General features: G+C 50.8%; 2 protein-coding genes across 2 annotated transcripts in view; both read right to left on the bottom strand.

Moving 5' to 3' along the window:
• Positions 1 to 2,628: 2,628 nt before the first annotated feature.
• On the bottom strand, positions 2,629 to 23,968 carry LOC144275174 (uncharacterized). The gene is given in 5 exon segments (XM_077834325.1): positions 2,629 to 6,089; positions 19,699 to 22,245; positions 22,554 to 22,667; positions 23,174 to 23,300; positions 23,846 to 23,968. Coding segments are annotated over 5 exon segments (3,720 nt in total). The 3' UTR covers positions 2,629 to 5,280.
• Positions 19,776 to 25,896, bottom strand: part of LOC144275169 (uncharacterized) — a 48,245-nt gene continuing 42,124 nt past the window's right edge. The window contains exon 5 of the mRNA XM_077834320.1: positions 19,776 to 19,841. The gene's annotated coding sequence lies outside the window, so the exon portion shown is untranslated. The remainder of the gene's footprint in view (positions 19,842 to 25,896) is intronic.

Genomic DNA, 25,896 nt, shown 5'->3' with positions numbered 1-25,896 from the left:
CGTAGAGAATGGCCAAAATTCTCTATCCTGGCAAGTGATGGCCAGAGCCCGTCCTCTGCAGGGAGCCAGCCGAAGATGTTGGAGAACAAAGAGAGAGGGGGAGGCCAGGTGACCTGTTTTCCTGGGAAAGAGAGAAAGTACAGGAGAGGGGCAGCTGGGTGTCAGTGAGGATGGGGGGCTGGAAGCGGCTCAGTCTCCTGGTTTGGGACTCAGCGGGGAGAGCCCAGGACTCAAGACTCTGGATTCCCTCCAAGCCAGACTTTGCTGAATGCTCCTGATTTCTGTGCTAACAAGCTCTGTTCTGTGCCGCCTTCCCAGCGACCAATAAACCCTTCTGTTTTCCAAGCTGGCTGAGAGTCACAGTTGACTGCGGAGGTGGGGTGCACGGCCCCTGTGAGGAGCATGTCAGGCTTCTCCTTCGGCTGCCCCTGGGGTTCAGACTGGGGCTATGCGCCCTCCATGGGCTCTGGGGCTGGAGAGGCTGGGGCCACATGCTCAGTGGGGGGGATGTTGGGGGTGCTCAGGGGTTGGGGTCCTGTCCCTACAATGCGAGGAGGGCTCACCCCCCACCAGCTGTACCCATTGTTATCCCCAGCTCCTAGTCCCAAGCAGGGGGCCTGAAACAATCTGTACCAGGGCGGGGTGTGGGGGGAGCACTGAGAGCCATTGAACCAAACTGTAAAGCCTGGATAGGATGGAAACCCCTTCAAGCCAGGGGGTGCGGCAGGGCCCCGCTGGCCGAGATCCAGAGCCTGTGCTGCCCCCCCCCTCCCCCCGATTGTGCCCCTGGGCCCCGCTCCTTCCCTGGCCCAGGATGGGGCACCCCACCCTGCATTCAGTTTGGCCTCAGCCCACCTTCTGCCCCTCCGATCTCCCTGAGCTGCAGCCTCCATCCACACCAGCCCAGCCAGGGGCAGGGAAACAAAGCAGCACATGGGGTGGGGGCGATCCCCAATGCCCGCAGAGATTGCATTCCCCCCCACTCATGCGGAATAGGGAGCTTCAAAAGTTTTCCTCCCTGCACCTTGTGCTGGGGAGCTGAGGACAGATTCCTGAGCAGGATTCCCAACCCCATGGCCTCTGGAAAGGTTTAAGGGGGATTCCCTCCCATCCGCAGGGCCTGAGGAGCCGCAGGAATTCCCCCAAAGCCCTGAGTGGAACTGGGGAGCAACAGAGGATTCCCCCCCCAACTCTGGGGACTGGGGAGCCATTTCCTCCCTGCCCCCAAGGGAAATTCCCAAACATTCCCAAGCTCTGGGGAGCTACTCAGGATTTCCCCCTTTATCCATGGGCCCTTGGGAACTCCAGAGGTCCCAGACACACATGGCAACTGGGGAACTGAGGGGGATCCCACGATGCCCACGGGTAGTGGGGAACCACAGGGCATTCCCCAGTGCCCAGGAGGAGTGGGGAGCTGTGGGCCAGCGAGGACTGGGGACCATTGGTGGACGCCCCCACTCCGTTGGTGGCGGCTTGCGAGCCCTGGTCTACACTACGAGTTTAGGTCGAATTTAGCAGCGTTAGGTCGATTTAATGCTCTATCTGTCCACACGACCAACCTTGTTTTGTCGACTTAAAGGGGTCTCAAAATCGACTTCTGTACTCCTCTCCGGCGAGGGGATTAGTGCAAAAATCAACCTTGCTGGGTCGAATTTGGGGAAGTGTAGATGCAATTCGACGATATTGGCCTCTGGCAGCTATCCCAGAGTGCTCCATTGTGACCACTCTAGACAGCACTTTCAACTCAGATGCACTAGCCAGGTACACAGGAAAAGCCCCGGGAACTTTTGAATTTCATTTCCTGTTTGATCAGCGTGGCGAGCTCCGCAGCACAGGTGACCATGCAGTCCCAGAATCGCAAAAGAGCTCCAGCATGGACCAAACGGGAGACACTGGATCTGATTGCTGTATGGGGAGAAACATCTGTGCAGGCAGAACGCCGATCAAAAAGACAAAATGCTAATATATATGCCAAAATTGCACAGGGCATGGTGGACAGAGGCTAGACCAGGGACGCACAGCAGTGCCGCGTGAAAATTAAGGAGCTCAGGCAAGCCGACCAAAAACAAAGGAGGTAAACGGTCACTCCGGGTCAGAACCTCAGGCATGCTGCTCCTAAGATCAGCTGCATGAAATTCTAGGGAGGGGCCCACTACCCCACTACTGTCCGTGGACACCTGCAAGGGGGGAGTCTCACGCAAGAGGGAGGAGGATTTTGTGGATGAGGAAGAGGAGGAGGAGAGTACACAGCAGGCAAGCGGAGAAATCATTCTCCCCAGCAGCCTAGAACTTTTCACCTCACTGGAGCCAATACCCCCCCAAGACGTGCTCCCGGACCATGAAGCCGGAGAAGGCACCCCTGAATAACCGCCTGCCCTCCTCTCCAAGTTCCATATCCTCCTCACCCAGATGCCCAAGAACGCCAGGGGAAGGGGAGGCTCCAGGAACCCAGCCACTCCACCCCAGAGGATTGCCCAAGCAACAGCAGTCTGGCATAAAATTTGATTTGTCGTGTGGCCTTGTCCTTCCCTCCTCCCCCACCCCACCCGGGCTACCTTGTGAGGTATCTCCCTATTTTTTAAATTAATTAATAAAGAATACATGGTTTTGAAACGATAGTGACTTTATTTCCTTTGCAAGCTCTGATTGAAGAGGGGAGGGTGGTTGGCTTACAGAGAATTAGAGTCAACCAAGGGGGTGGGTTTGCATCAAGGAGAAACAAACACAACTGTCACTCCGTAGCCTGGCCAATCATGAAACTGGTTTTCAAAGCTTCTCTGATGTGCAGTACGCCCGGCTGTGCTCTTCTAATTGCCCTGGTGTCTGGCTGCGGAAAATCGACTGGCAGGCGATCTGCCTCAACCTCCCACCCCGCCATAAATGTCTCCCTCTTACTCTCACAGATATTGTGGAGCACACAGCAAGCAGCAATAACAATTGGAATATTAGTTTCACTGAGGTCTAACCTAGTAAGCAAACAGCTCCAGCAAGCTTTTAAAGGTCCAAATGCACATTCTACCACCATTCTGCACTTGCTCAGCCTATAGTTGAACTGCTCCTTACTACTGTCCAGGCTGCCTGTGTACAGCTGCATGAGCCATGGGAGCAAGGGGTAGGCTGAGTCTCCAAGGATAACTATGGGCATTTCAACATCTCCAACAATAATTTTCTGATCTGGGAAGTCCCTTCCTGCAGCTGTTCAAACAGCCCCGAGTTCCTGAAGATGCGAGCATCATGCACCTTTCCTGGCCATCCCACGTTGATGTCAGTGAAACGTCCCTTGTGATCCACCATTGCTTGCAGCACCATTGAAAAGTATCCTTTGTGGTTTACATACTGGCTGCCAAGGTGGTCCGGTGCCAAGATAGCAATATGCGTTCCGTCTATTGCCTTACCACAGTTAGGGAATCCCATTGCAGCAAAGCCATCCACTATGACCTGCACATTTCCCAGAGTCACTACCCTTGATAGCAGAAGGTTAGTGATTGCATTGACTACTTGGACCACAGCAGGCCCTACAGTAGATTTGCCACTCCAAATTGATTCCCGACTGACTGGTAGCAGTCAGGTGTTGCAAGCTTCCACAGGGCTATTGCCACTTGCTTCTCAACTGTGAGGGCTGCTCTCATCTTGGTATTCTTGCGCTTCAGGGCAGGGGAAAGCAAGTCAGAACATTCCATGAAAGTGGCCCTACGCATGCAAAAGTTTCACAGCCACTAGGAATCATCCCATACCTGCAACACTATGCAGTCCCACCACTCTGTGCTTGTTTGCCGGGCCCAGAATCGGCGTTCCAGGGTATGAACGTGCCCCAATGCCACCATGATGTCCCAATTCCCACATCCCATGCTTTGAGGGAAGTCTGTGTCCATGTCCTCATCACTATCGTCATCGTGCTGGTGTCACCTCCTCTCCAGGTTCTGCACATACTGCAGGATAATGCGTGAGGTGTTTACAATGCTCACAGCTGCTGCGGTGATCTCAACGGGCTCCATGCTTACAATGCTATGGCGTCTGCGTGGGTTATCCGTGAAAAAAGGCGAAAAATGATTCTCTGCAGTTGCTTTTATGGAGGGAGGGAGGGGAGACTGATGACATGTACCCAAAACCACCCACAACAATGTTTTTGCCCCATCAGGCACTGGGAGCTTAACCCAGAATTCCAGTGGGTGGCGGAGACTGCGGGAACTGTGGGATAACTACCCACAGTGCACCGCTCTGACAGTCGATGCTAGCCACGGTACTGTGGATGCACTCCGCCAATTTAATGCGCTTAGTGGGGACACACACAATCGACTGTATAAAATCGCTTCTGAAAAATCGACCTAATTTCGTAGTATAGACTTACCCTTAGATTCACCAGGCCAGCAACAAGACAACTTCTACAATACCGTACTGCTACACAGAAACCAAAGCACAGCTCCCTTAAAGCAACCCCGCCTTGGGCTCCCTCCCAGACAGCCCACTTCAACATGATGGGGACTGCTGAAAATCTTATTCATCACATTAAAAAGTTCCACCAATCCCAAAGGATCCTATACATTATCCACCAAGTTAAGGAATACTTCAGTTCTTACCCAAATACACGCTTACAGCCAATTCTTATTAACTCAACTAAGATTTATTAAAAGAAGAAAAGAAAGAGTGTGCTGGTGAAAAGATCATTATACACAGAGACATGCATAGAGTCCTTAGCTCAGTTTCATTGTACAGCTGATGCTTTAGAATTGCAAAGAATCCTTTACAGAATCGTTTCATCAAGTTCTAGTCCAATTTCAATGTCAGGGCAGTCCAGATAGGACTGGAGATCTCCATCTTCTGACTCACACTCCCCTCGGTATAAAGGTTCGGCAGATCAAAAAAGAAAGGATCATTTTTGCAGCGTCACGACAGCACACAGTCCTTGGCTGAACAATAGGCTTTTGAAGTAACCTTCTATTTCCTAAAGATCACTGGTAATTAATTACATGGATTATCATAGGGTGATTCTCCATAAAGCAGTTCATAGACAGTTTACGACAAACTTTCAGAAAACAAACAATGACATTATTACAAGCAAGTTTTATCTAAATGTTAATATTCCCTTTTGATCTCTGAATACAGCCCTAGACAGGAACCGTTTATTTCCATTGTTAACCACTAACAAGCTATAGCTAAACAAAGACTACTTCAGGTACCATCTTCTTCCATGTCTTTAACAATACACGTTTACCTTTCGAAGCTCTAGTTTATCTAACGAGGACACACTTTTCGAACATGTCTCTAAAGGCTGTATCTTGGTCAATTACATGCAATTTCCTTAACACCTTCTGTCCCTGTGACAGAGAATTTTAGATCCTGTGTGGATTCTCTCATGTTTAATGCAGTGTGATCTCTGTGTGAAATTTCCTCACAGTCCAGGCACTTGTGGGGTCTCTCTCCTGTGTGGATTGACTCATGTCTAACAAGGTTTGACCTCCATATGAAACCTTTTCCACAGTCTGAGCACTTGTGGGGTCTCTCTCCTGTGTGGATTCTCTGATGTTTAAGAAGGTCTGAGCCCCATGTGAAACTTTTCCCACAGTCTAAACACTTATGGGGTCTCTCTCCTGTGTGGATTCTCTGATGATTAACAAGGACTGACCTCCGTGTGAAACTTTTCCCACAGTGTAAACACTTATGGGGTCTCTCTCCTGTGTGGGTTCTCTGATGTTTAACAAGGTCTGACCTCCATATGAAAGTTTTTCCACAGTCTAAACACTTATGGGGTCTCTCTCCTGTGTGGAATGCGTGATGTTTAAAAAGAGCTGACCGCCGACTAAAACTTTTCCCACAGTCCAAGCACTTGTGAGGTCTCTCTCCTGTGTGGATTCTCTGATGTTTAAGAAGGTCTGACCTCTGAATGAAACTTTTCCCACAGTTCAAGCACTTATGTGGTCTCTCCCCTGTGTGGGTTCTCTGATGAATAACAAGGACTGACCTCCGACTGAAACTTTTCCCACACTCCACACACTTATGGGGTCTCTCTCCTGTGTGGATTGCCTGATGATTAAAAAGGTCTGACCTCTGTTTGAAACTTTTCCCACAATCAAAGCACTTATGGGGTCTCTCTCCTGTGTGGCTTAACTGATGTCTAATTAGTTCTGACTTCCAAATGAAACATTTCCCGCAGTCGAGGCATTGAGGGGGTTTCTCTCTTCTGTGGCTTCTCCCATGGTTATTCAGGGCTGAGCGATTATTGAAGCTTTCCCCACAGTCCAAGCACTGAAGTGGTTTCTCTCCAGTATGGATTGTCTGATGTGATCTCAGAATGAATCTTTCCCCATAACCGAGGCATACATAGCGTATGTCTTCTTTGGAATTTGTCTGCTGGGTTGTGGGATCCTTGTCCCCTCCCCCACATTTAATAGATTCATGCACTTTCTTCCTTGGGTGGTTTCCCTGCATCTTCTCTGACCTGTGCCAATTTTCCCAGGCTTCTCTCTGTTTCCAACACTGGGAAATTTCAGCTCTTCCCACAAAGGTCCCCTGTGATTCCACTTCCCCAAAAACTTCCCGATGGTGATTCCCCTCCACGCTCTCACTCACTCGCTCAGCACCTGCTTGGAGAGAGAGACAATCCAGACAGGAGTCATTGTGCTGGGGAGAAAAAGAAATAACACCGAGGGAAAACCCAACGCAAAGACTGAGCTATTCGATTCTGCCTCCACTTCCCACCCAAAAACTCACAGGGAAGGAGAGATGGGAAGGAAACTCCTGCAGCTAACAAGACGGGTGTAGAGCAGTGAGCAATGTCTGCTCACTACAGCCCTGCTCTGGAAGAGGTGAGGAAGAACTGAGGGCACTTACTGATACCACACTTTTGGGATTCTCAACTTTTTCCTTCATTCCCCAGATGGTTTCTTTGTCCGTTCTCACCTGTGTGGGCCCCTCTCAGGCTCTCTCTTTCCTCGCAGGCCTGGAGATCCGGGACCCACGGCTCTTCCCCTCGTTCCAGGCGGGCGATCAGGTCAGGTTTGGGAATGGGAAATCCTGCGCAGGGGGTGAAATCAGACCAGATCAGGGTGCATAGAGGATTGAGAGCGCATCTGTGACAAAAGACATTCTGTGAGCGGAACCTGTCCCTGTGCTCTGCTGGGGAACGTGGAACCCAAGAGGACGGGAACATGGTCGCTGAGCCCCCTTGGGAGAAGCAGACATCTCGGGAGGTGATGGGAATTTTTACACCCTCACTAGGAGTTCCTAGGATCTGAACAGTCTAGGGGCCTTGGTGACACACACAGCTCTGGCATTAAACCCATGCCTCTTTGTAAGCCTTCCCAATGGCTGGAGCTATTCCCAAGAAGGCAGGTAAATAAGGATTGTGTATGTGAATGGGAATCAATACAGACAGGACAATGAATGAATTCTGCCTCTTTGAAAGCTGGAGGGGTGGGGATGAGCTAGCATGTCCATTAAGTTTTGACACCGTGTCTCACTGGAGAGGGCATGGAGATGCAAGTCTCTCTCACGGCAGCCGTGCATTATGGAACCCGTTCGCCTCTGATCTAACGGACGATGGAAGAACCTGACCAGAGTCAGACATGCAGACTACACGGCCTCTAATAACCAAAGGGACGGGAATCCCTTACCCAGCGAGGTCACCGTCTCATAGTTCTCCTGCATGACGTCCCTGTAGAGGGCTCTCTGAGCGGGGTCCAACAGAGCCCCCTGCCCCCGGGTGAAATACACAGCCACCTCCTCGAAGGTCACCGGCATCTGAAACAACAAGAGTCCCCCGCTCAGCACCTGCTGCCCCAGCCACAATCCCACTATTCACAGGAAAGGGGGGAAAACTCAAAGCTCTGGGAGGGCCAGAGTAGCAGAAACTGACTCCTATCGTTCAGAGCAGCCAGGAGGCTTCAGGGGGTTGGGAGAAGGTGAGAGCTCCTTGTCCGCCCCAGCACACGGAGCAGAGCAGGTTCTTCTCATTTCCCACATGCCTGCCAGCCACAGGCTGATACGGGAAGCGGAGATCTGAGCCGGAGGCAGGGACAGGAATCCCGACAGCTTCCCTTCGTATTTCACAGCAGGCTCTGGCCAGTGGGTTCAGGCTCCAGCACTGGGAGTCTGGAAAATGTTCCCAACCCTGCCCAGGGGGTTATATCCTGTTTGAGAAATGGGGGAATGTCCCCTCTCCCCTAACTTGCCACCAATGGGCCTACTCAGAAAATCAGCAGGTTTATCACACCCTGTCTCCTCCCTGCCTCTCCCTCCCCCCACCCAGCAACTCCCTGAAATCCCCTACCTGAGCTGGCTATGTGGACGTGATTCCTCAGCCTGTCGGGGTGATGGGGGAGGTTACAGAAGGGGCTGGAGTCCATGTCACCCCCTGATTTCCCCCAGGCTCTTTAGACCCCCCAGTAACAGCATCTCTGAGCCAACCGCTAGAAAAAGAGCAGAATCAAAGGGGCCACTTTGGCAGATTTCCCCCCATTGCAGTGTAAACCCCTCTCCCCCTTAGCCATAGCCGGAGCCCTCTGGTGGCAACACCTGAAGAATGAGCTGCCCTCGACTCCCACAGCAGCCCCCAGGGACAGGCAGGCGGAGGCTGATCCCATTGGCCCATCCGCACTCCCCCCTGCCAGAGCGAGCAGTGACTCTGGTCTGACTCCGGTGTGGGTGAAATCTAAAACCTGTCTGGAAATCAGACCAAGACCTAGGGAAGCCCTGAACACTCAAGAATCAGAGCCCCAAAGATCATGAGTTTGTCTCTTTTAAAAAAAAATCCAATGTAAACTGGGAGCAGTGTGTGCGGGAAGGGAGGGGGTTGCCTGTGGATATTTGCCTTGTAACTAGGCTCTGCCAGGGAAATGTAACTTGGAGAGAAAGCATTGTCTGTTACCCCTGTTGTACATGAGGATGGTCATGTCGGTGAGTCTGTGACTGCGATGCTCACAAAGGTGTGAGGCACAGTCTGGCAGGTGTAACAAAAATATACTAAGCTCACTTCACGCATTGTCATGCTGTGTCTCAGCACAGGGCTGATCTTGCTCCAAAGCATCCAGAAGTAGGGAGGGGCAGTTACCAGACATGCTCTGTATTTGTTTCCAAAGCTGCATTGGATGTTTTCACTGGGCACATGCCACCTGGCCCGGCTGCTCCCTCTTTATTCACCTGAGAGCTGAGGCCATCAGAGCATGGACAGGAGACAGGTGTTTAGGACAGTCACCATCTCCATGCTCTGGAACGGCTCTGAATGAAGCCAGGCAGGACTCTGGTGCAGTGTCTACCCCTCAGGGCACATTCTCACCAGGGCAAGAGACCAAAGGAGTCTTTATAGTTCACTCCCATGGGACAAGAGTGCCGCCATTTGGGCTATGTTCCTTACAAAGGGGATCACCGAGCAGCCAGGCCAACACCCTCTGTGCGCACAGCAGGATCTGCCTGACACTATCCTGCCTTCGCCCTCCTGCTCACGAAGCATGTCCTGTCCTTTGCAGGAGGCAGCAGAGGAGCGAGATCACCTTACACATTTCCACCTCAACCCATCTACTGACATTCTGTTGGACCAAAGCTGTGAAATATCTTAATGGCGTTTCTACTCAAGGCAACAGTCAGGGAAGAGGAGATGAGCGCCCCACTGTTTCGCTCCTTCTCTTTAGACTTGAAACATCGCATGTGGGTTACACCTGGACTATCCAAAACTTAAAAATGTTCAAGAAGTGATCAAAGACCTGAAGATTTATAATGTTTGGGGGAAGGTCTCCTGCCCTGGTCTGTGGCTGTCCTGACTGCCACTGTCTAAATTAAGGCCACCTGACTTCTGAACGAGAGCGTCCACACAGGGGTTTAAAGCCCTGGAATTCATGTGGATTAACGTCACACCTTTAACATCAGACCACCAGACAAGACCTGAAGAAGCAAAGGGAAGGGAATGAGAGAAATTGGTGAGAGGGTCTGTGTGTGTGGGGGGAGGTCTCTGCTAATTCCTTTAGTTTTAAATGTTTTAATTTCTGTTCCATGACGCCCGCATAACTGGGTGCAGACATTCAGAGGCAGTATCTGGCACAGGAGCAGAATTAGGAGACACACACTCAGTATCAGAGTTTTCAGCCCATGAACAATAACGGGTCATTTAACATCGGAGTCAGCAGCTTAGTCTGTGTCTATAAGAAAGTGGGTGTTTTTCCCATGGGGTAACTCACCTGCATTAGCTAGCCCGCCGCAAAAACAGAGCAGAGGCAAAGTACCTTAATCTCACCAAAAGGTAAACAGGGTGAGGTCACCATGGTGTCCCCCGGCCTGACCAATGCCAAGGAGAAACTGTTAATATTTCCCGTGATGATTTGCCGTTAAACATAGGAATACCAGGGCACCGTGACGACCCTCCGCACACGGCTAATGAAGTTTAGGATGAAGCGCTCAGAGTAAGAAGAATATTTTTTTAAAGAACGAATGTAAAGGAGTGAAACTGCCCAGACTGGATTCCAAGGGGAGTCAAACTCAGAGGGACAGGGACAGGGGCTAGGACACATGGATGAAGCGCTGGGCGGCTTTACACAGACACAGGAACTGAGACCCGGATTCTTTTAAAGGCTCAAAGCAGGTGTGACAGTGAGATCTGGGGGAGGGGAGGGGGGTGTCTGTCAATAGTTCACTGGATCAAGTCCCCTCTAGCACCTCAGTAACATCTTATACAGGAGGGGAGAGGGGCCCTGTCCGGGCATTGCGATGAACTGGGAAATGGGAGCTAAAATCCTAGGAAAGGGGGAAGGAAAAGCCCCACTCCCCCCTATTTTTGCAGCCACTGCAGCTGGCTCGACCTATCTGGGGGGAATTTTTATTCCCTCTGCTCACCTCATTCCTGGGTTTCCCCCTCCGCCCTGCCTGCCAGGGCCTGTGCCCGGGCTCCCCCCCCGCACACACCGGGAGCTGCGGCAGCTTTCCCGGGCCCGGGGCAGGGAATCGCAGCCGGCTCCGCGGGGAGCAGCCCGGGGCCAAACCCGCCCCCTGCAGCCCGGGGGTGACGGGGGGGGGCGGGTCTCTCTTACCTTCCCTCCGAGCGGGGCCCCCCGGGGCAGGGGCCGGGCCGGGAAGGGGCCCTGGCCGGGCTGGGGGCTCTGCCCTGGGAGAGGCTCCCGGGGAGCAGCGGGCAGGGCCCGGCTGGAGGTTCCCCTCTCCCGGCTGCAGCCCGGGCTCCGGGCTCCCAGCACCAGCCGCCGGGGCTCGGGGATCTCGCCGGGAGCCAGAGTCCCCGCAGCGGCTGCGAGTCACTTCCTGGGCCGGGCTGAGCCCCGCGATCGCTCCCCCCAGAGCCGCCCCCCAGCCGCTCCTGGGTCCTAGCGATCAACTCACCAAAGGATCAGCAGCCCTGTGCCCGGCTCCTGTTACCCTCACAGGCTCTAAGGTCAGAAGGGCCCGTCCTGAGCATCTAGCCCAGGGGTTCTCCCAAACAAAGTTTTGGTGGCCTCAGAGTGAGGCCAGCAACTCTCGCTGGTGGCCGCTCTGACACTTTTCCCTAAAATATTTAATGAACTTTAGGGGAAGCCAGTAAACATGCATGGAGGTAAGCGGGGAAATGGTCCCGCTATTGTGGGGAACTTTCCTAACTTAGACACCCCCTGGGTGGAATCGAACAGCAGAAGGATCTGAGTCCTCGCTCCCTCTTCCTTCACCCAGAGCCTGCCTCACCCTGAGGGCTCCCCTTCCACTCTCCTGTGTAGCAAAGTCCTTATAACCCCGACAAGGCTGGGCCCAGGCTTCCTGAGGGGCTTGGCCCCCAACCTTGGTGTGACCACTCAGGACACGGGCTGGAGCATCCCCACTCCAGGGTATTTTCTCCGCTCTGGATGCTTCCCTGACCTCCTCCCTGACCATTGTCTATACTCCAGAACAAATGCAATTTACTAAACAGCAGCTAATAAAAAAAAAATCACTAAACAATGAGAAAGGAGAAAGGAAATACTTAGCCCCACTCTGTTGGCACGGGGGCAGTTCACAGTCCGTCCCTCCCACGTCCCAGGCCTCCTGTCCAGGTCCTGGCTGTGCTGCAGGGATGCCGTGGGTCAGACACGTGCTCTGGCGGTGGCCACACACCCTCAGCCGCTAGGTGACAGGACCTTTCTTCCCAGTGTCCCCAGAAAGGTGCAAATCCAGAGGACAAACAAAAAGCATCCAAATTTGGTTATCTCTGTAACTGATTGGGGGTAGGGGGGTAGGGGGTTGGACTCGTGATCTTTGAGCACTTCTGGCTGCTGACCTAGTTCTGTCCCTGCCCTCCCCCTGGGTTCCACGGGACGGAGGCCTTGATCTGGAACACCGCCGGGGGGCAGGGGAAATGCCAGTATGATGGGGATGACTTCATCAGCTTCCACGTCCAGCATCGGGCCTCTTACCCCTGTCTGTGTCCCAAGTCCAACCCTCCCAGAGCCATGGCCCTGCTCCCGGCCCCACGTCAAAGGGGTGGGGGGCACAGACAGGGACAAGGGGGGCACCACACCCCTACTCTAAAATCGTTCCACTGGGCCCAGAGCAATTCTAGCTGTTCTGTGTGTGCTTTGCCAGGCTAAACCTGTCATGGCGGCAGCCGGGATGCTGGGCAGATGCCCATGTTGTGAACTCCTTAACGTGTTACCAGTAGAATTGTAATAGTTGAAAGGGTTACTTTTTACATGCTATTTTCATCCCTAATCTGGATACCTGCCTTGTAACTTCTGAGCCCTTAGGTGGAAGCCTCCACAAACCCCCAAAGCTTCCTTAACTATTTGCAGTAAAAGAATTCTCCTTTGGCTGCTGGGTGGGGCAGCCCCTACCCCTCTCTTGCCCCGTGGGGTGGGAGAGCTGCTTTTGTATTCCGCCCTCTCCTTCTCCCTGACCCCCACCCTCTTTCCCTCCCTTCCCCAGCCAGTCTGTTCTTGCTCTCAAAGCCTCCCCTCCCCATGTCCCCCCTTTCCTTCTCAGTGACCCCCCCCACTGATAGTGTCCCTCTATTGAAGTCCTGATTCCATCTGGCCCCTAAGTCTTCCCTGATTCCCCTGCATCACCCCATCCCCACTTCAGCCATTCCCTGCCTCCTGCATCTGCCCCAGACCAGAAGACCCTAGAAGAGTCTGAAAAGCTGAAGAATGATCAGCTCTGGTCTGAGCATCGGCAGCAGGTATAACAGGCCAGGGGAAGGGATATTAAGCAATCGTGGTTGAAGCATGAAGGGACAGAGGAATCTTTAGTGCATCTGGCATGTAAGTATCTTGCGACTCCCGGCTGCAACAGTGTCATCAGATTGCCTCGTCTCACTTGCAGCATTACCTCCTGCAAATGGAAACAAACTTGTTTGTCGAAGCCAGGGATGAGCAAACTTTTGGGCCCCAAGGGCGACATCGGGGCTGTGAAACTGTATGGAGGGCCAGGTAGGGAAGGTTGTGCCTCCCCAAACAGCCTGGCCCCCACCCCCTATCCACTCCCTCCCACTTCCCGACCCCTGACTGCCCCCCTCAGAATCTCCAACCCATCCAACCCCCCCGGCCCCTTGTCCCCTGACTGCCCTTACCCCTATCTACACCCCTGCCCCTTGGCAGGCTCCCCAGGACTCCCACACCTATCCAAACACTCCCTGTCCCCTGACTGCCCTGATGCATATCCACCCGCACCTAACCACCCCCCCAGACCCCACCCCCATCCCTCCCCTGCTCCCCCTCCCCTGACTGCCCCATCCAACCGCTTCCTGCTCCCTGTCCCCTGACGGCCCCCTGGGATCCCCGGCCCCTTATCCAACCCCTCCCTGGCTCCATAGCCGGGAGCTCAGGGGCTAGGCAATCGCCAAGCGGCTGAGTTTACAAGCAGCAAAGGGAGCAGGAGGGGGCGGGGTGTGTGTGGAACATCTGGAGGCTCTGAAACAGTTCTGTGAAGAGGATCAAACCCCCAACTGTGCGATCTGCAGAGAGTCCCGGGCTCATCGCGCTCACACGGTGGTTCCCATACAGGAGACTACCCAGGAGTACAAGGTAGGGAATTGCTGTCAGATTTAATGGGTTAACTTTTGAGTTTTAATTACAGGCTAATTTCACTGAAAGTTCCCTCTCATAGATGTAACTGCAGCATTCAGCTCTGCAAAGCCTTCACTGTTTGGGAGATGTCATGACAAAATAAATTATCTGGCAGTGTGGCAACAAAGGCAAAAAATGGAGTCTTCAAAGATATCTGATGAGGGAAAATGATTGGAGATGCTGAATGCTTTTCAAACCCAGCTTCCACTGGTGAAATAAGGGAACATTTTACTGAGTGGAAGCTGTTAACACCAGTGACGTTTAAATCACATGAGCTGAGACCCAATCTGTGAGAGTGCTACCTTCACATTGCAGGAGAGGAAGGTACAAGTTGGTTTGTTTAATAGAATTTATTATTACTTCTATTTCCATCACAAGAGCCCTTACAGACCACATATGAGATCTGAGCCCTGCACAAAACCCAGCCAGGGGCAATCCCTGCCCTGAGCAGGTTACAGCCTAACTAGGGTGGGAGGGAAACTGAGGCACAGAGAAGAGCAATTACTGGCCCAGGATCACCAGCACAGACGGGACTCGAACCCAGAACTCCCCAGTCCCACTCCACTGTGCTAAGCATTACACCCTGCTGCCACCTCAACATCAACCTCCCATGAAGAAGTGTGTCTATCGGAAGGGAAAGACAACTTGATAAAGGCCCCAGGCTCAGCAGGGAGAGGAGGTTTCCCACTGGGATTCTGAACTCCTGTGCTGTTCCATGAGGGGTTAAACTCTGACTCCCGTCTGCATGAGAGGAGATCACTGGGCTAAACACTGTGTGGGACCCCGAGCACCTTGAGTCCACCCACAACAGGACTCCAGACAGCGCAGATCCATGCCGAGTCCCACTGGGATTACACTGGAGTGTAGCCAACCCAACCCCAGGCTGGAGCTGACCGGTGCCAGTCTGACCTGTTCTGCGGTGTACGTGGGCAAGGCCCAGCCACAGTGGTTCCGTAAGTCCCACCAGGCAGCCTTTTGAAATCTCCCAGCTAGAGAGCTGCAGGGCAGGTGCTCCAGAGCCGAGTAGCCTCCATAGCTGCAGGAGACCAGCCCCTCTGAGAACCAGGCCCAGGTGCCTAAAGGTCGGCACCCAAAATCTAGACCCTAAATTAAAGGCCAATTGTTACAAGTGGATCCAGCCCATCACTGGGCTCTGGTCCCGTACGGCAGCTAGTCTGGGCCAAATGGGCTGCAGGGACGGAGAAAGCCCCTCCCCCATAGTGAGGGATCCCTCCAGCACAGAACCCCCTGGTGCCTCCTCCCCAGCAGCTGCAGACACAAGGTGGGCTCCTGAGAGGGCTGGGAAGGGGGTGAGGGTGGTGGCGGCGGGTGGAAGAGGGAGGGGAGTGGAGCAGGGACAGAGGGACGTGGACAGTGTAAAGCTGGGCCTCGCACTCTCTGCTCCCTTGCCAAGACACACGGAGGCCATTGTAACAGGGAGGTAGCTCTGGCTGGGATCAGAACTTCCTCAACCTGGGCCAAGGTCTGCACCGGCCCCTGCAGCCACTGAACAGAGTCACAGATGGCAGGAGCGGATGGCGTGCGTGGGGAACACCAGGAGTTTCCGAAACTTCTGTGAAGAGCATCAAACTTTGATCTGTGTGGTTTGCCATCTGTCCCGGGCTCACAGAGCTCACTCGGTGGTTCCCATAGAGGAGGCTGCCCAGGAGTACAAGGTACGGAATTGCTGTCCAGTTTAATGGGTAACAACTTTGGATTTTAATTACAGGCTAATTTCACTGGAAGTTACCTGGCACAGGCATGAGGCATCATTTAGCTCTGTAAACCCTTCATGGTATGGGAAATGCTGTAACAAAATAAATGATTTGACAGAGTGGCAACAGAGGCAAGTCTTTAACGATACCTGATACGGGAAAATGTCCTCTGAGATTCTGATGGGGATTCCTGAAAATCTTCATCATATAAAGAATTCTACCAAACCCAAAGGATGAGACATGTTACCCACCAAGTTAATGAATACTTCAGTTCTTACCCAAATACATGCTTACAGCCCATTCTTGTTAACTAAACTAGGATTTATTAAAAAAAGAAAAGACGGTATAGGCTAAAAGATCATTAGACGTACAAACGCGAATAGAGTCCTTAGGTCAGTTTCACCATAGAGATGGTGCTTTAGAATTGAGAAAAGTGTTTTTCAGAATCATTTCATAAGGTTCTAGTCCAATATCCAAATGTTCAATATCAGGGCAGTCCAGATGGGGACTGGAGATCTCAGTCTTACGACTCGAACTCCCCCTGAAGAAAGCTTAAGAAGATCTGAGATAAAAGGATCAGGTCCCAAGAATTTATATAGACGTTTTTGCAGCCTCTCGACAGCAGGCAGTCCTTGGGTGAACAATAGGTTCTGGAAGTAACCTCCTATTTCCCAAACATCACAGGTAATAAAACTACACGGATTAACAAAAGGTAATTATCTATAAAGCAGTTCATAGACAGTTTACTACAAACTTTAAAGAGAAAGATATATACACAATGACATTATTACCCCAAGTTTCATCAAAATGTTTATATTTCCTTTTAACTTCTGAATTAACAAAATACAGTCCTAGACAGGAACCCTTTGGTTACATCGTTAATCTGTAACAAGATATAGCTAAACATAGACTACTACAATTACTATCTTCTACTATTACTAAGGCTAATGTAGTGCCAATCTTTAAAAAAGGGAAGAAGGAGGATCCTGGGAACTACAGGCCGGTCAGCCTCACCTCAGTCCCCGGAAAAATCATGGAGCAAGGTCCTCAAGGAATCAATTCTGAAGCACTTAGACGAGAGGAAAGTGATCAGGAACAGTCAGCATGGATTCACCAAGGGAAAGTCATGCCTGACTAATCTAATTGCCTTCTATGATGAGATAACTGGTTCTGTGGATGAAGGGAAAGCAGTGGACGTGTTATTCCTTGACTTTAGCAAAGCTTTTGACACGGTCTCCCACAGTATTCTTGTCAGCAAGTTAAAGAAGTATGGGCTGGATGGATGCACTACAAGGTGGGTAGAAAGTTGGCTAGATTGTTGGGCTCAACGGGTAGTGATCAATGGCTCCATGTCTAGTTGGCAGCCGGTATCTAGCGGAGTGCCCCAAGGGTCGGTCCTGGGGCCAGTTTTGTTCAATATCTTCATTAATGATCTGGAGGATGGTGTGGATTGCACCCTCAGCAAGTTTGCGGATGATACTAAACTGGGAGGAGTGGTAGATACGCTAGAGGGTAGGGATAGGATACAGAGAGACCTAGACAATTGGAGGATTGGGCCAAAAGAAATCTGATGAGGTTCAACAAGGACAAGTGCAGAGTCCTGCACTTAGGACGGAAGAATCCAATGCACCGCGACAGACTAGGGACCGAATGGCTAGGCAGCAGTTCTGCAGAAAAGGACCTAGGGTTGACAGTGGATGAGAAGCTGGATATGAGTCAACAGTGCGCCCTTGTTGCCAAGAAGGCCAATGGCATTTTGGGATGCATATGTAGGGGCATTGCCAGCAGATCGAGGGATGTGATCGTTCCCCTCTATTCGACACTGGTGAGGCCTCATCTGGAGTACTGTGTCCAGTTTTGGGCCCCACACTACAAGAAGGATGTGGAGAAATTGGAGAGAGTCCAGCGAAGGGCAACAAAAATGATTAGGGGTCTGGAACACATGACTTATGAGGAGAGGCTGACGGAACTGGGATTGTTTAGTCTACGGAAGAGAAGAATGACGAGGGATTTGATAGCTGCTTTTAACTACTTGAAAGGCGGATCCAGAGAGGATGGATCTAGACTATTCTCAGTGATAGCAGATGACAGGACAAGGAGTAATGGTCTCAAGTTGCAGTGGGGGAGATTTAGGTTGGATATTAGGAAAAACTTTTTCACTAGGAGGGTGGTGAAACACTGGAATGCATTACCTAGGGAGGTGGTGGAATCCCCTTCCTTAGAAGTTTTTAAGGTCAGGCTTGACAAAGCCCTGGCTGGGATGATTTAGTTGGGATTGGTCCTGCTCTGGGCAGGGGGTTTGACTAGATGGCCTCCAGAGGTCCCTTCCAACTCTGTTATTCAATGATTCCAGGGCAGTCAAACAATTAAAAAAAGTTAATTGTGATTAATCATGCTGTTAAAAATAATAGAATGCCATTTATTTAAATATTTTGGATGTTTTATACATTTTCAAATATATAGATTTCAATTGCAACACAGAATACATTCCACGCATCCAATGAAGTGGGTTCTAGCCCACGAAAGTTTATGCCCAAATAAATTTGTTAGTCTCTAAGGTGCCACAAGGACTCCTCCTTGTTTTTACAGAATACGACGTATACAGCGAGCACTTTATATTTTTTATTATAAATTATTGTAAAAAACAAAAGAAACAGTATTTTTCAATTCACCAACTGCTAGTACCGTATGCAATCTCTTTATCATGAAAGTTGAACTTACAAATGTAGAATTATGTACAAAAAATACCTGCATTCAAAAATAAAACAATGTAAAACTTTGGAGCCTACAACTCCACTCAGTCCTACTTCTTGTACAGCCAGTCACTGAGAAAAACAAGTTTGGTTACAATGTGCAGGAGATCATGCTGCCCGCTTCTTGTTTACAAGGTCACCTGAAAGTGAGAACAGGCATTCTCATGGCACTGTTGCAGCCGGCGTCACAAGATATTTACGTGCCAGATGCTCTAAAGGGTCCTAGGTCCCTTCCCGCTGGACCACCATTCCAGAGGACATGCCTCCATGCTAATGACGGGTTCTAATCGGTAACGATCTGAAGCAGACCAGACCGACACATGCTCATTTTCTTCAACTGAGTCAGATGCCACCAGCAGAAGGTTGATTTTCTATTTTGGTGGTTCGGGTTCTGTAGTTTCCCAATCAGTGTCTTCCTCTTTTAAGACTTCTGGAAGCATGCTCCACACCTCGTCCCTCTCAGATTTTGGAAGACACTTCAGATTCTTAAACCTTGGGCCGAGTGCTGTAGCTATCTTTCGAAATCTCAGATAGTTACTTTCTTTGCGTTTTGTCAAATCTGCAGTGAAAGTGTCCCCCCATGTGCTAGGTCATTCTCTGGGACTTCGATATGATGACATATTTGGCAGAAGGTGTGTAAAACAGGACAGGGGACATACAAGTCTCCTTCAAGGAGTTCAGTCACAAATGGAATTAATGCATTATTTTTTTTAAATGAGCATCCTCCACTGGAATGGTGGCCGAAGCATGAAGGGACATAGGCATGTTTAGCATATCTTGCACTTAAATACCTGCGCTGCCAGCTACAAACATGCCATGGGAACGCCTTCTCACACTTTCCGGTGACATCATAAATTAGAAGCAGGCAGCATTCGCTCCCGTAAATGTAAACAAACTTGTTTGTCTTAGCGAGTGGCAGAAAAAGAAGTAGCACTGAGTGGACTTCTAGGCTTTAAATTTTTTAATTGCTTTATTTTTCAGTGCACTTATATAATTAAAATCATCTATGTTTCTAAGTTACACTTTCCTGATAAAGAGATTGCACGACAGCACTTGTATGAGGGGAACTGAAAAATACTATTTTTGTTTTGCATGTTTGCAGTACAAATATTTGAAATCAAAAATAATAGAAAGTGAGCACTGTGCACTTTCTATTCTTTGTTGTGAGAGAAATCAATAGATATGAAAACATAGAAAAACATTTTAAGCATATATAACATTATAAACATAAGCACTTATGGGGTTTCTCTCCGGTGTGGATTGCTTGATGTTGAACAAGGTCTGACCTCTGTATGAAACTTTTCCCACATTCTCAGCACTTATGGGGTCTCTCTCCTGTGTGGATTTTGTGATGTTTAATTAGGCCTGACCTCCGTACAAATTTTTTCCCACAGTCTAAGCACTTGTGGGGTCTCTCTCCTGTGTGTATTCTTTGATGTGTCACCAGGGCTGATTTCCATGTGAAACTTTTCCCACAGTCAAAGCACTTATGGGGTCTCTCTCCTGTGTGGATTATCTCATGTTTAAGAAGGGTTGGCCTTTCTGTGAAACTTTTTCCACATTCTAAGCACTTATGGGGTTTCTCTCCAGTGTGGACTGTTTGATGTTTAACAAGGTCTGACCTCTGTATGAAACTTTTCCCACATTCTAAGCACTTGTGGGGTCTCTCTCCTGTGTGGATTTTCTGATGTTTAATTAGGCCTGACCTCCATACAAATTTTTTCCCACAGTCTAAGCACTTGTGGGGTCTCTCTCCTGTGTGGATTACCTGATGTCTAAGAAGGGTTGGCCTTTCTGTGAAACTTTTTCCACAGTCTAAGCACTTTTGGGGTTTCTCTCTGGTGTGGATTGCTGGATGTTTAACAAGGTCTGACCTCTGTATGAAACTTTTCCCACAGTCTAAGCACTTACGGGGTCTCTCTCCTGTGTGGATTTTCTGATGTTTAATTAGGCCTGACCTCCGTACAAATTTTTTCCCACAGTCTAAGCACTTATGGGGTCTCTCTCCTGTGTGGATTATCTGATGTTTAAGAAGGGCTGGCCTTTCTGTGAAACTTTTTCCACAGTCTAAGCACTTATGAGGTCTCTCTCTTGTGTGGGTTGCCTGATGATTAAGTAGGTTTGACCTCCGTACAAATTTTTTCCCACAGTCTAAGCACTTGTGGGGTCTCTCTCCTGTGTGGATTGCCTGATGTTTAAGAAGGGTTGGCCTTTCTGTGAAACTTTTTCCACAGTCTAAGCACTTGTGGGGTCTCTCTCCTGTGTGTATTCTCTGATGTGTAACCAGGGCTGATCTCCATGTGAAACTTTTCCCACAGTCCAAGCACTTATGGCGTCTCTCTCCTGTATGGATTACCTGATGTTTAAGAAGGGTTGACCTTTCTGTGAAACTTTTTCCACAGTCTAAGCACTTATGGGGTCTCTCTCCCGTGTGTACTCTCTGATGTGTAACCAGGGCTGATCGCCATATGAAACTTTTCCCACAGTCCAAGCACTTATGGGGACTCTCTCCTGTGTGGATTAGCTGATGTTTAAGAAGGGATGGCCTTTCTGTGAAACTTTTTCCACAGTCTAAGCACTTATGGGGTCTCTCTCCGGTGTGGACTGCTTGATGTTTAACAAGGTCTGACCTGTGTATGAAAGTTTTCCCACAGTCTAAACACTGATGGGGTCTCTCTCCTGTGTGGATTTTCTGATGTTTAGTTAGGCCTGACCTCCGTACAAATTTTTTCCCACAGTCTAAGCACTTGTGGGATTTCTCTCCTGTGTGGATTGCCTGATGTTTAAGAAGGGTTGGCCTTTCTGTGAAACTTTTTCCACAGTCTAAGCACTTATGAGGTCTCTCTCCAGGGTGGATTGCCTGATGATTAAGTAGGTTTGACCTCTGTATGAAACTTTTCCCACAGTCTAAGCACTTATGGGGTCTCTCTCCCGTGTGTATTCTCTGATGTGTAACCAGGGCTGATCGCCACGTGAAACTTTTCCCACAGTCCAAGCACTTATAGGGTCTCTCTCCTGTGTGGATTACCTGATGTTTAAGAAGGGTTGGCCTTTGTGTGAAACTTTTTCCACAGTCGAAGCACTTATGGGGTCTCTCTCCGGTGTGGACTGCTTGATGTTTAACAAGGTCTGACCTGTGTATGAAAGTTTTCCCACAGTCTAAACACTGATGGGGTCTCTCTCCAGTGTGGATTTTCTGATGTTTAATTAGGCCTGACCTTCGTACGAATTTTTTCCCACAGTCTAAGCACTGATGGGATCTCTCTCCTGTGTGGTTTAGCTGATGTGTAATCAGTGCTGACTTCCAATTCAAACAATTCCTGCTCTCAAGGCACCCAGAGGGTTTCTCTCCCGTGTGGCTTCTCCCATGATTAGTAAGATCTGAGCGCTTATTGAGGTTTTCCCCACAGTCCAAGCATTGAAGTGTTTTCTCTCCAGTATTTATTGCCTGAAGCGTAAGAAGCGCCGGTCTCAGAATGAATCCTTTCCCATAACCGAGGCATTCATAGCGTTTGTCTTCCTTGGGGGTTGTCTGCCGGTCTGTGGGATCCCTGTGTCCTTCCCCACATATAATAGATCCATCCAGTTGCTCCCTTGAGTGGTTTCCCAGCAGCCTCTTTGACCTCTGACAATTTCCCCAGGCTTCTCCCTGTGCCAAGCACTGGGAAAAATTCCCTTCAGCTCTTCCCACAAAAATCCCCTGTGGTTCCCCGTGCCCAGGAATTTCCTGACGTTGATTCCCCTCCTTCTTCTCACTCACTCTCTCATCACCTGCTGGGAGAGAGACAATGCAGACAGGAGTCATTCTGCTGAGGAGAAATTAAGAGGAATAGAACCGAGGGAAAACCCAACATACTAAAGCTGCAGAGATGGAGCAATTGGATTCTGCCTCCACTTCCCAGTTGGGAGGGAAACTCCTGCAGTGAACAGGACACATGGGAAGCGATGTCAGTGATATCTGCTGCCTGCAGCCCTGCTCTGGGTGAGATGAGGAAGGAACTGAGGGCACTTACTAATATGTCATTTTTGGGATTCTCAACTTTTTCTTTCATTCACCAGATGATTTGTATGTCAGCGCTCACCTGTGTGGGCACCTCTTGGGATCTCTCTTTCCTCACAGGCCTGGAGATCGGGCACCCACGGCTCTTCCCCTCGTTCCAGCCGGGTGATCAGGCCAGGTTTGGGAAGGGGAAATCCTGTGCAGGGAGTGATATCAGACCAGATCAGGGTTTGTGGAGGATTGAGAGAGCATCTGTCAGAAAGGACATTCCGTGGGTGGCACCTGTCCCAGTGCTGTGCTGGGGAATGTGGAATCTAAGAGGACAGGAACGTGGTCACTTAACCCCCTTGCGGGAGGCAGATGTCTGGGGAGGTGAGGGCAATTGTGATTCACACCCAGCTCTCGTGTTAAACCCCTGCCTATTTCTAAACCTGCGAAGCCCAGAGCCCTCCACATGACTGGAGCTGTTCCCAAGGAGGAGAGAGAAGAGGGATTCTGTGTGCGACCGAGAAACAACACAGACAGGACAATGCACGGCTTCTCCATCGTGCAAGCTAGGGGGGTTGGGTGGGGATGATTTAGTATGTGCCTTATGTTTTGACACCCTCTTCTCATTGGAGCATGATGAGGGAAGAACCTGACCGGTGTCAGACACACAGACCTCCCCAGTTTCCAATAACCAAGGGGCCAGGAATCCCTTACCCAGCGAGGTCACTGTCTCGTAGTTCTCCTGCATGACATCCCTGTAGAAGGCTCTCTGAGCAGGGTCCAGCAAAGCCCCCTGCCCCTGGGTAAAATACACAGCCACCTCCTCGAAGGTCACTGGCATCTGAAACAACAAAAATCCCCCACTCAGCACCTGCTGCCCCAGCCACAATCCCACTAGTCATGGGGTAGGACGGAGAGAGAAGCAGAATCCTCCGCGCACCCTGCTCAGAGTAGCTGGGAGGCTTCAGGGGGTGGGAGAAGGTGAGAGCATCTTGTCCTCCCCAGCACATGGAGCAGGGCAGGGTCGTCTCATTTCCCACATGCCTGCCAGCCATAGGCTGAGACGGGAAGCAGAGCTCTGAGCCACGGACAGGGACAGGAACCTTGACAGCTTCCCTTTGTATTTCACAGCAGCCTCTGGCCAGTGGGTCAGGCTCCAGCACTGGGAGTCTGGTCCGTTTTCCCAGCCCTGCCCAGGGGGGTGTTTCCTGGTTCAGAAATGGGGGATTGTTTCCCCTCCCTCCCCCCGTCAATGGGCCTTTTCAGAAAATCAGACCCAGGTTGATCACGTTCCAGCAGGTTTATCGCACCCCGTCCCACCCCGGGTGATTAACCCCTTTACACTACCCCTCCCCCACCACCAAAAGCCCCCTGAAAATCCCCTACCTGAGCTGGCTCCATCACAGCCATTTCCCTGCCCTGTCCCCTGCAAGATGGGACAATCTGAAGCAAAATGTGGACGCGATTCCTCAGCCTGTAAGAGGAGATGAGAGATTGGGCAGGTTTCATAAGGGGCTGGAGTCCATGTCACTCCCCAATTCCCCCCAGGCTCTCTCCCTGCAGACAGGTGCTCTGATTCTATGACTCTGCCATGCTGGGAACAAACCCAGTTAGTTCATTACCTCCCCGGCCAGCCCCCCCCGCCCCCTCCCCCGCTTAGAACTAACCCACCACCTCCCTTCTAAACCTCCCCACAGCAGCATCTCCGAGCCAAATGCTGGAAAAAGAGCAGATCAAAGGAGTCACTTCAGGGTACTGCCCCACAGTGTATTGTGACCCCCTCCAGCTCTCCCCCATCTCCCTCCGTAGTGCGGTGCTCAGCAGAGCGAGCAACTGGCTTTTCCTCTCTCAGCCCCTGCTCTTGTTCCCAGGAGAGCGGACTGCCCGGGGGTGCAGGGAATGGATCTGGGCAGGGCTGGGAGCTGGGAACCTCCCTCCCCACTTCTTGCTGCTGCTGCCCTTCAAGTCTCTCCGCTCTCCCTTTTTATCTTCTTCCCTCAACCTGGGAGAACGGGTGACTGTCCCATTGCCATGGGCCTCTGCTCTCATTAGGCAGCTCAGCCACTGACACTGGTAACGGGGGTTTGAACCTGGCTATGTCACTGAGGGCAGGAGCTCTGGGACTCACAGACACAGCCTGTATCCTGAGGTCTCTGAGGATGCGGGGCTGGAAGTGGGTCAGTCTCCTGATTTGGGACTCAGCGGGGAGAAACCAGGGCTCGGGACTCTGGATTCCCCCCAAGATGGACTTTGCTGAATGCTCCTGATTTCTGTGCTAAGAAGCTCTGTTCCACACGGTTTTCTCAGCGACCAATGAACCCTTCTGTTTTCCAAGCTGGCTGAGAGTCACAGCGGACTGCGGAGGTGGGGTGCACGGCCCCTGTGAGGAGCATGTCAGGCTTCTCCTTAGGCTGCCCCCGGGGGTTCAGGCTGGGGTCATGTGCCCTCCCTGGGCCCCAGGACCGGGAAGGCTGGGGCCACATGCTCAGCAGGTCGGGGGAGATGTTGGGGGTGCTCAGGGTCTGGGGTCCTGCCCCTGCAGTGGGAGGGGGACTTGCCTCCCCCAGCCCTCGGTTCATCCCCCACCAGCTGTATCTCGTTCTTCTTCCCAGCTCCTAGTCCCAGGCAGGGGGGCTGAAACAATCTGTACAGTGGGGTGTCAAGGTTCCTTCCCCACTCTGAACTCTAGGGTACAGAAGTGGGGACCCACAGGAAAGACCCCCTAAGCTTATTCTTACCAGCTTAGGTTAAAAACTTCCCCAAGGTACCAACTTTGCCTTGTGCTTGAACAGTATGCTGGCACCACCAAATGTTTTAAACAAAGAACAGGGAAAGAGACCACTTGGAGACGTCTTCCCCCCAAAATAGCCCCCCAAACCCTACACACCCCCTTTCCTGGGGAGGCTTGAGAATAATATCCTAACCAATTGGTTACAAAATCATCAAAGACCCAAACCCCTGGATCTTGAAAGAATGGGAAAATCAGTCAGGTTCTTAAAAGAAGGATTTTATTAAAAAAAAAAAAGTGAGAGAGGTAAAACATCTCTGTAAAATCAGGATGGAAAATACTTTACAGGGCATTCAGATTCAAAACACAGAGGATCCCCCTCTGGGCAAAACCTTAAAGTTACAGAAAACAGGAATAAACCCCCCTCTTAACACAGGGAAAATTCACATAAAATAAAAGATAAACGAATCTGCCTTGCCTGGGTTACCTATACTGGTTGCAAAATTGGAGACTTGGATTAGGATGGGTTGGAGAAGATGGATTTCTGTCTGGCCTCTCTCAGTCCCAAGAGAGAACAACCACGTAAACAAAGAGCACAAACAAAAGCCTTCCCCCCGCCCCCCCGCAAGATTTGAAAGTATCTTGTCCCCTTATTGGTCCTTTGGGTCAGGTGCCAGCCAGGTTAGCTGAGCTTCTGAACCCTTCACAG

This window comes from Eretmochelys imbricata, chromosome 14, assembly GCF_965152235.1.
Source record: "Eretmochelys imbricata isolate rEreImb1 chromosome 14, rEreImb1.hap1, whole genome shotgun sequence".
In the NCBI taxonomy this organism is placed as follows: Eukaryota; Metazoa; Chordata; order Testudines; family Cheloniidae; genus Eretmochelys; species Eretmochelys imbricata.
Note: the sequence above shows the minus strand (reverse complement) of the source record. Positions and strands in the feature narration are given on the sequence as shown.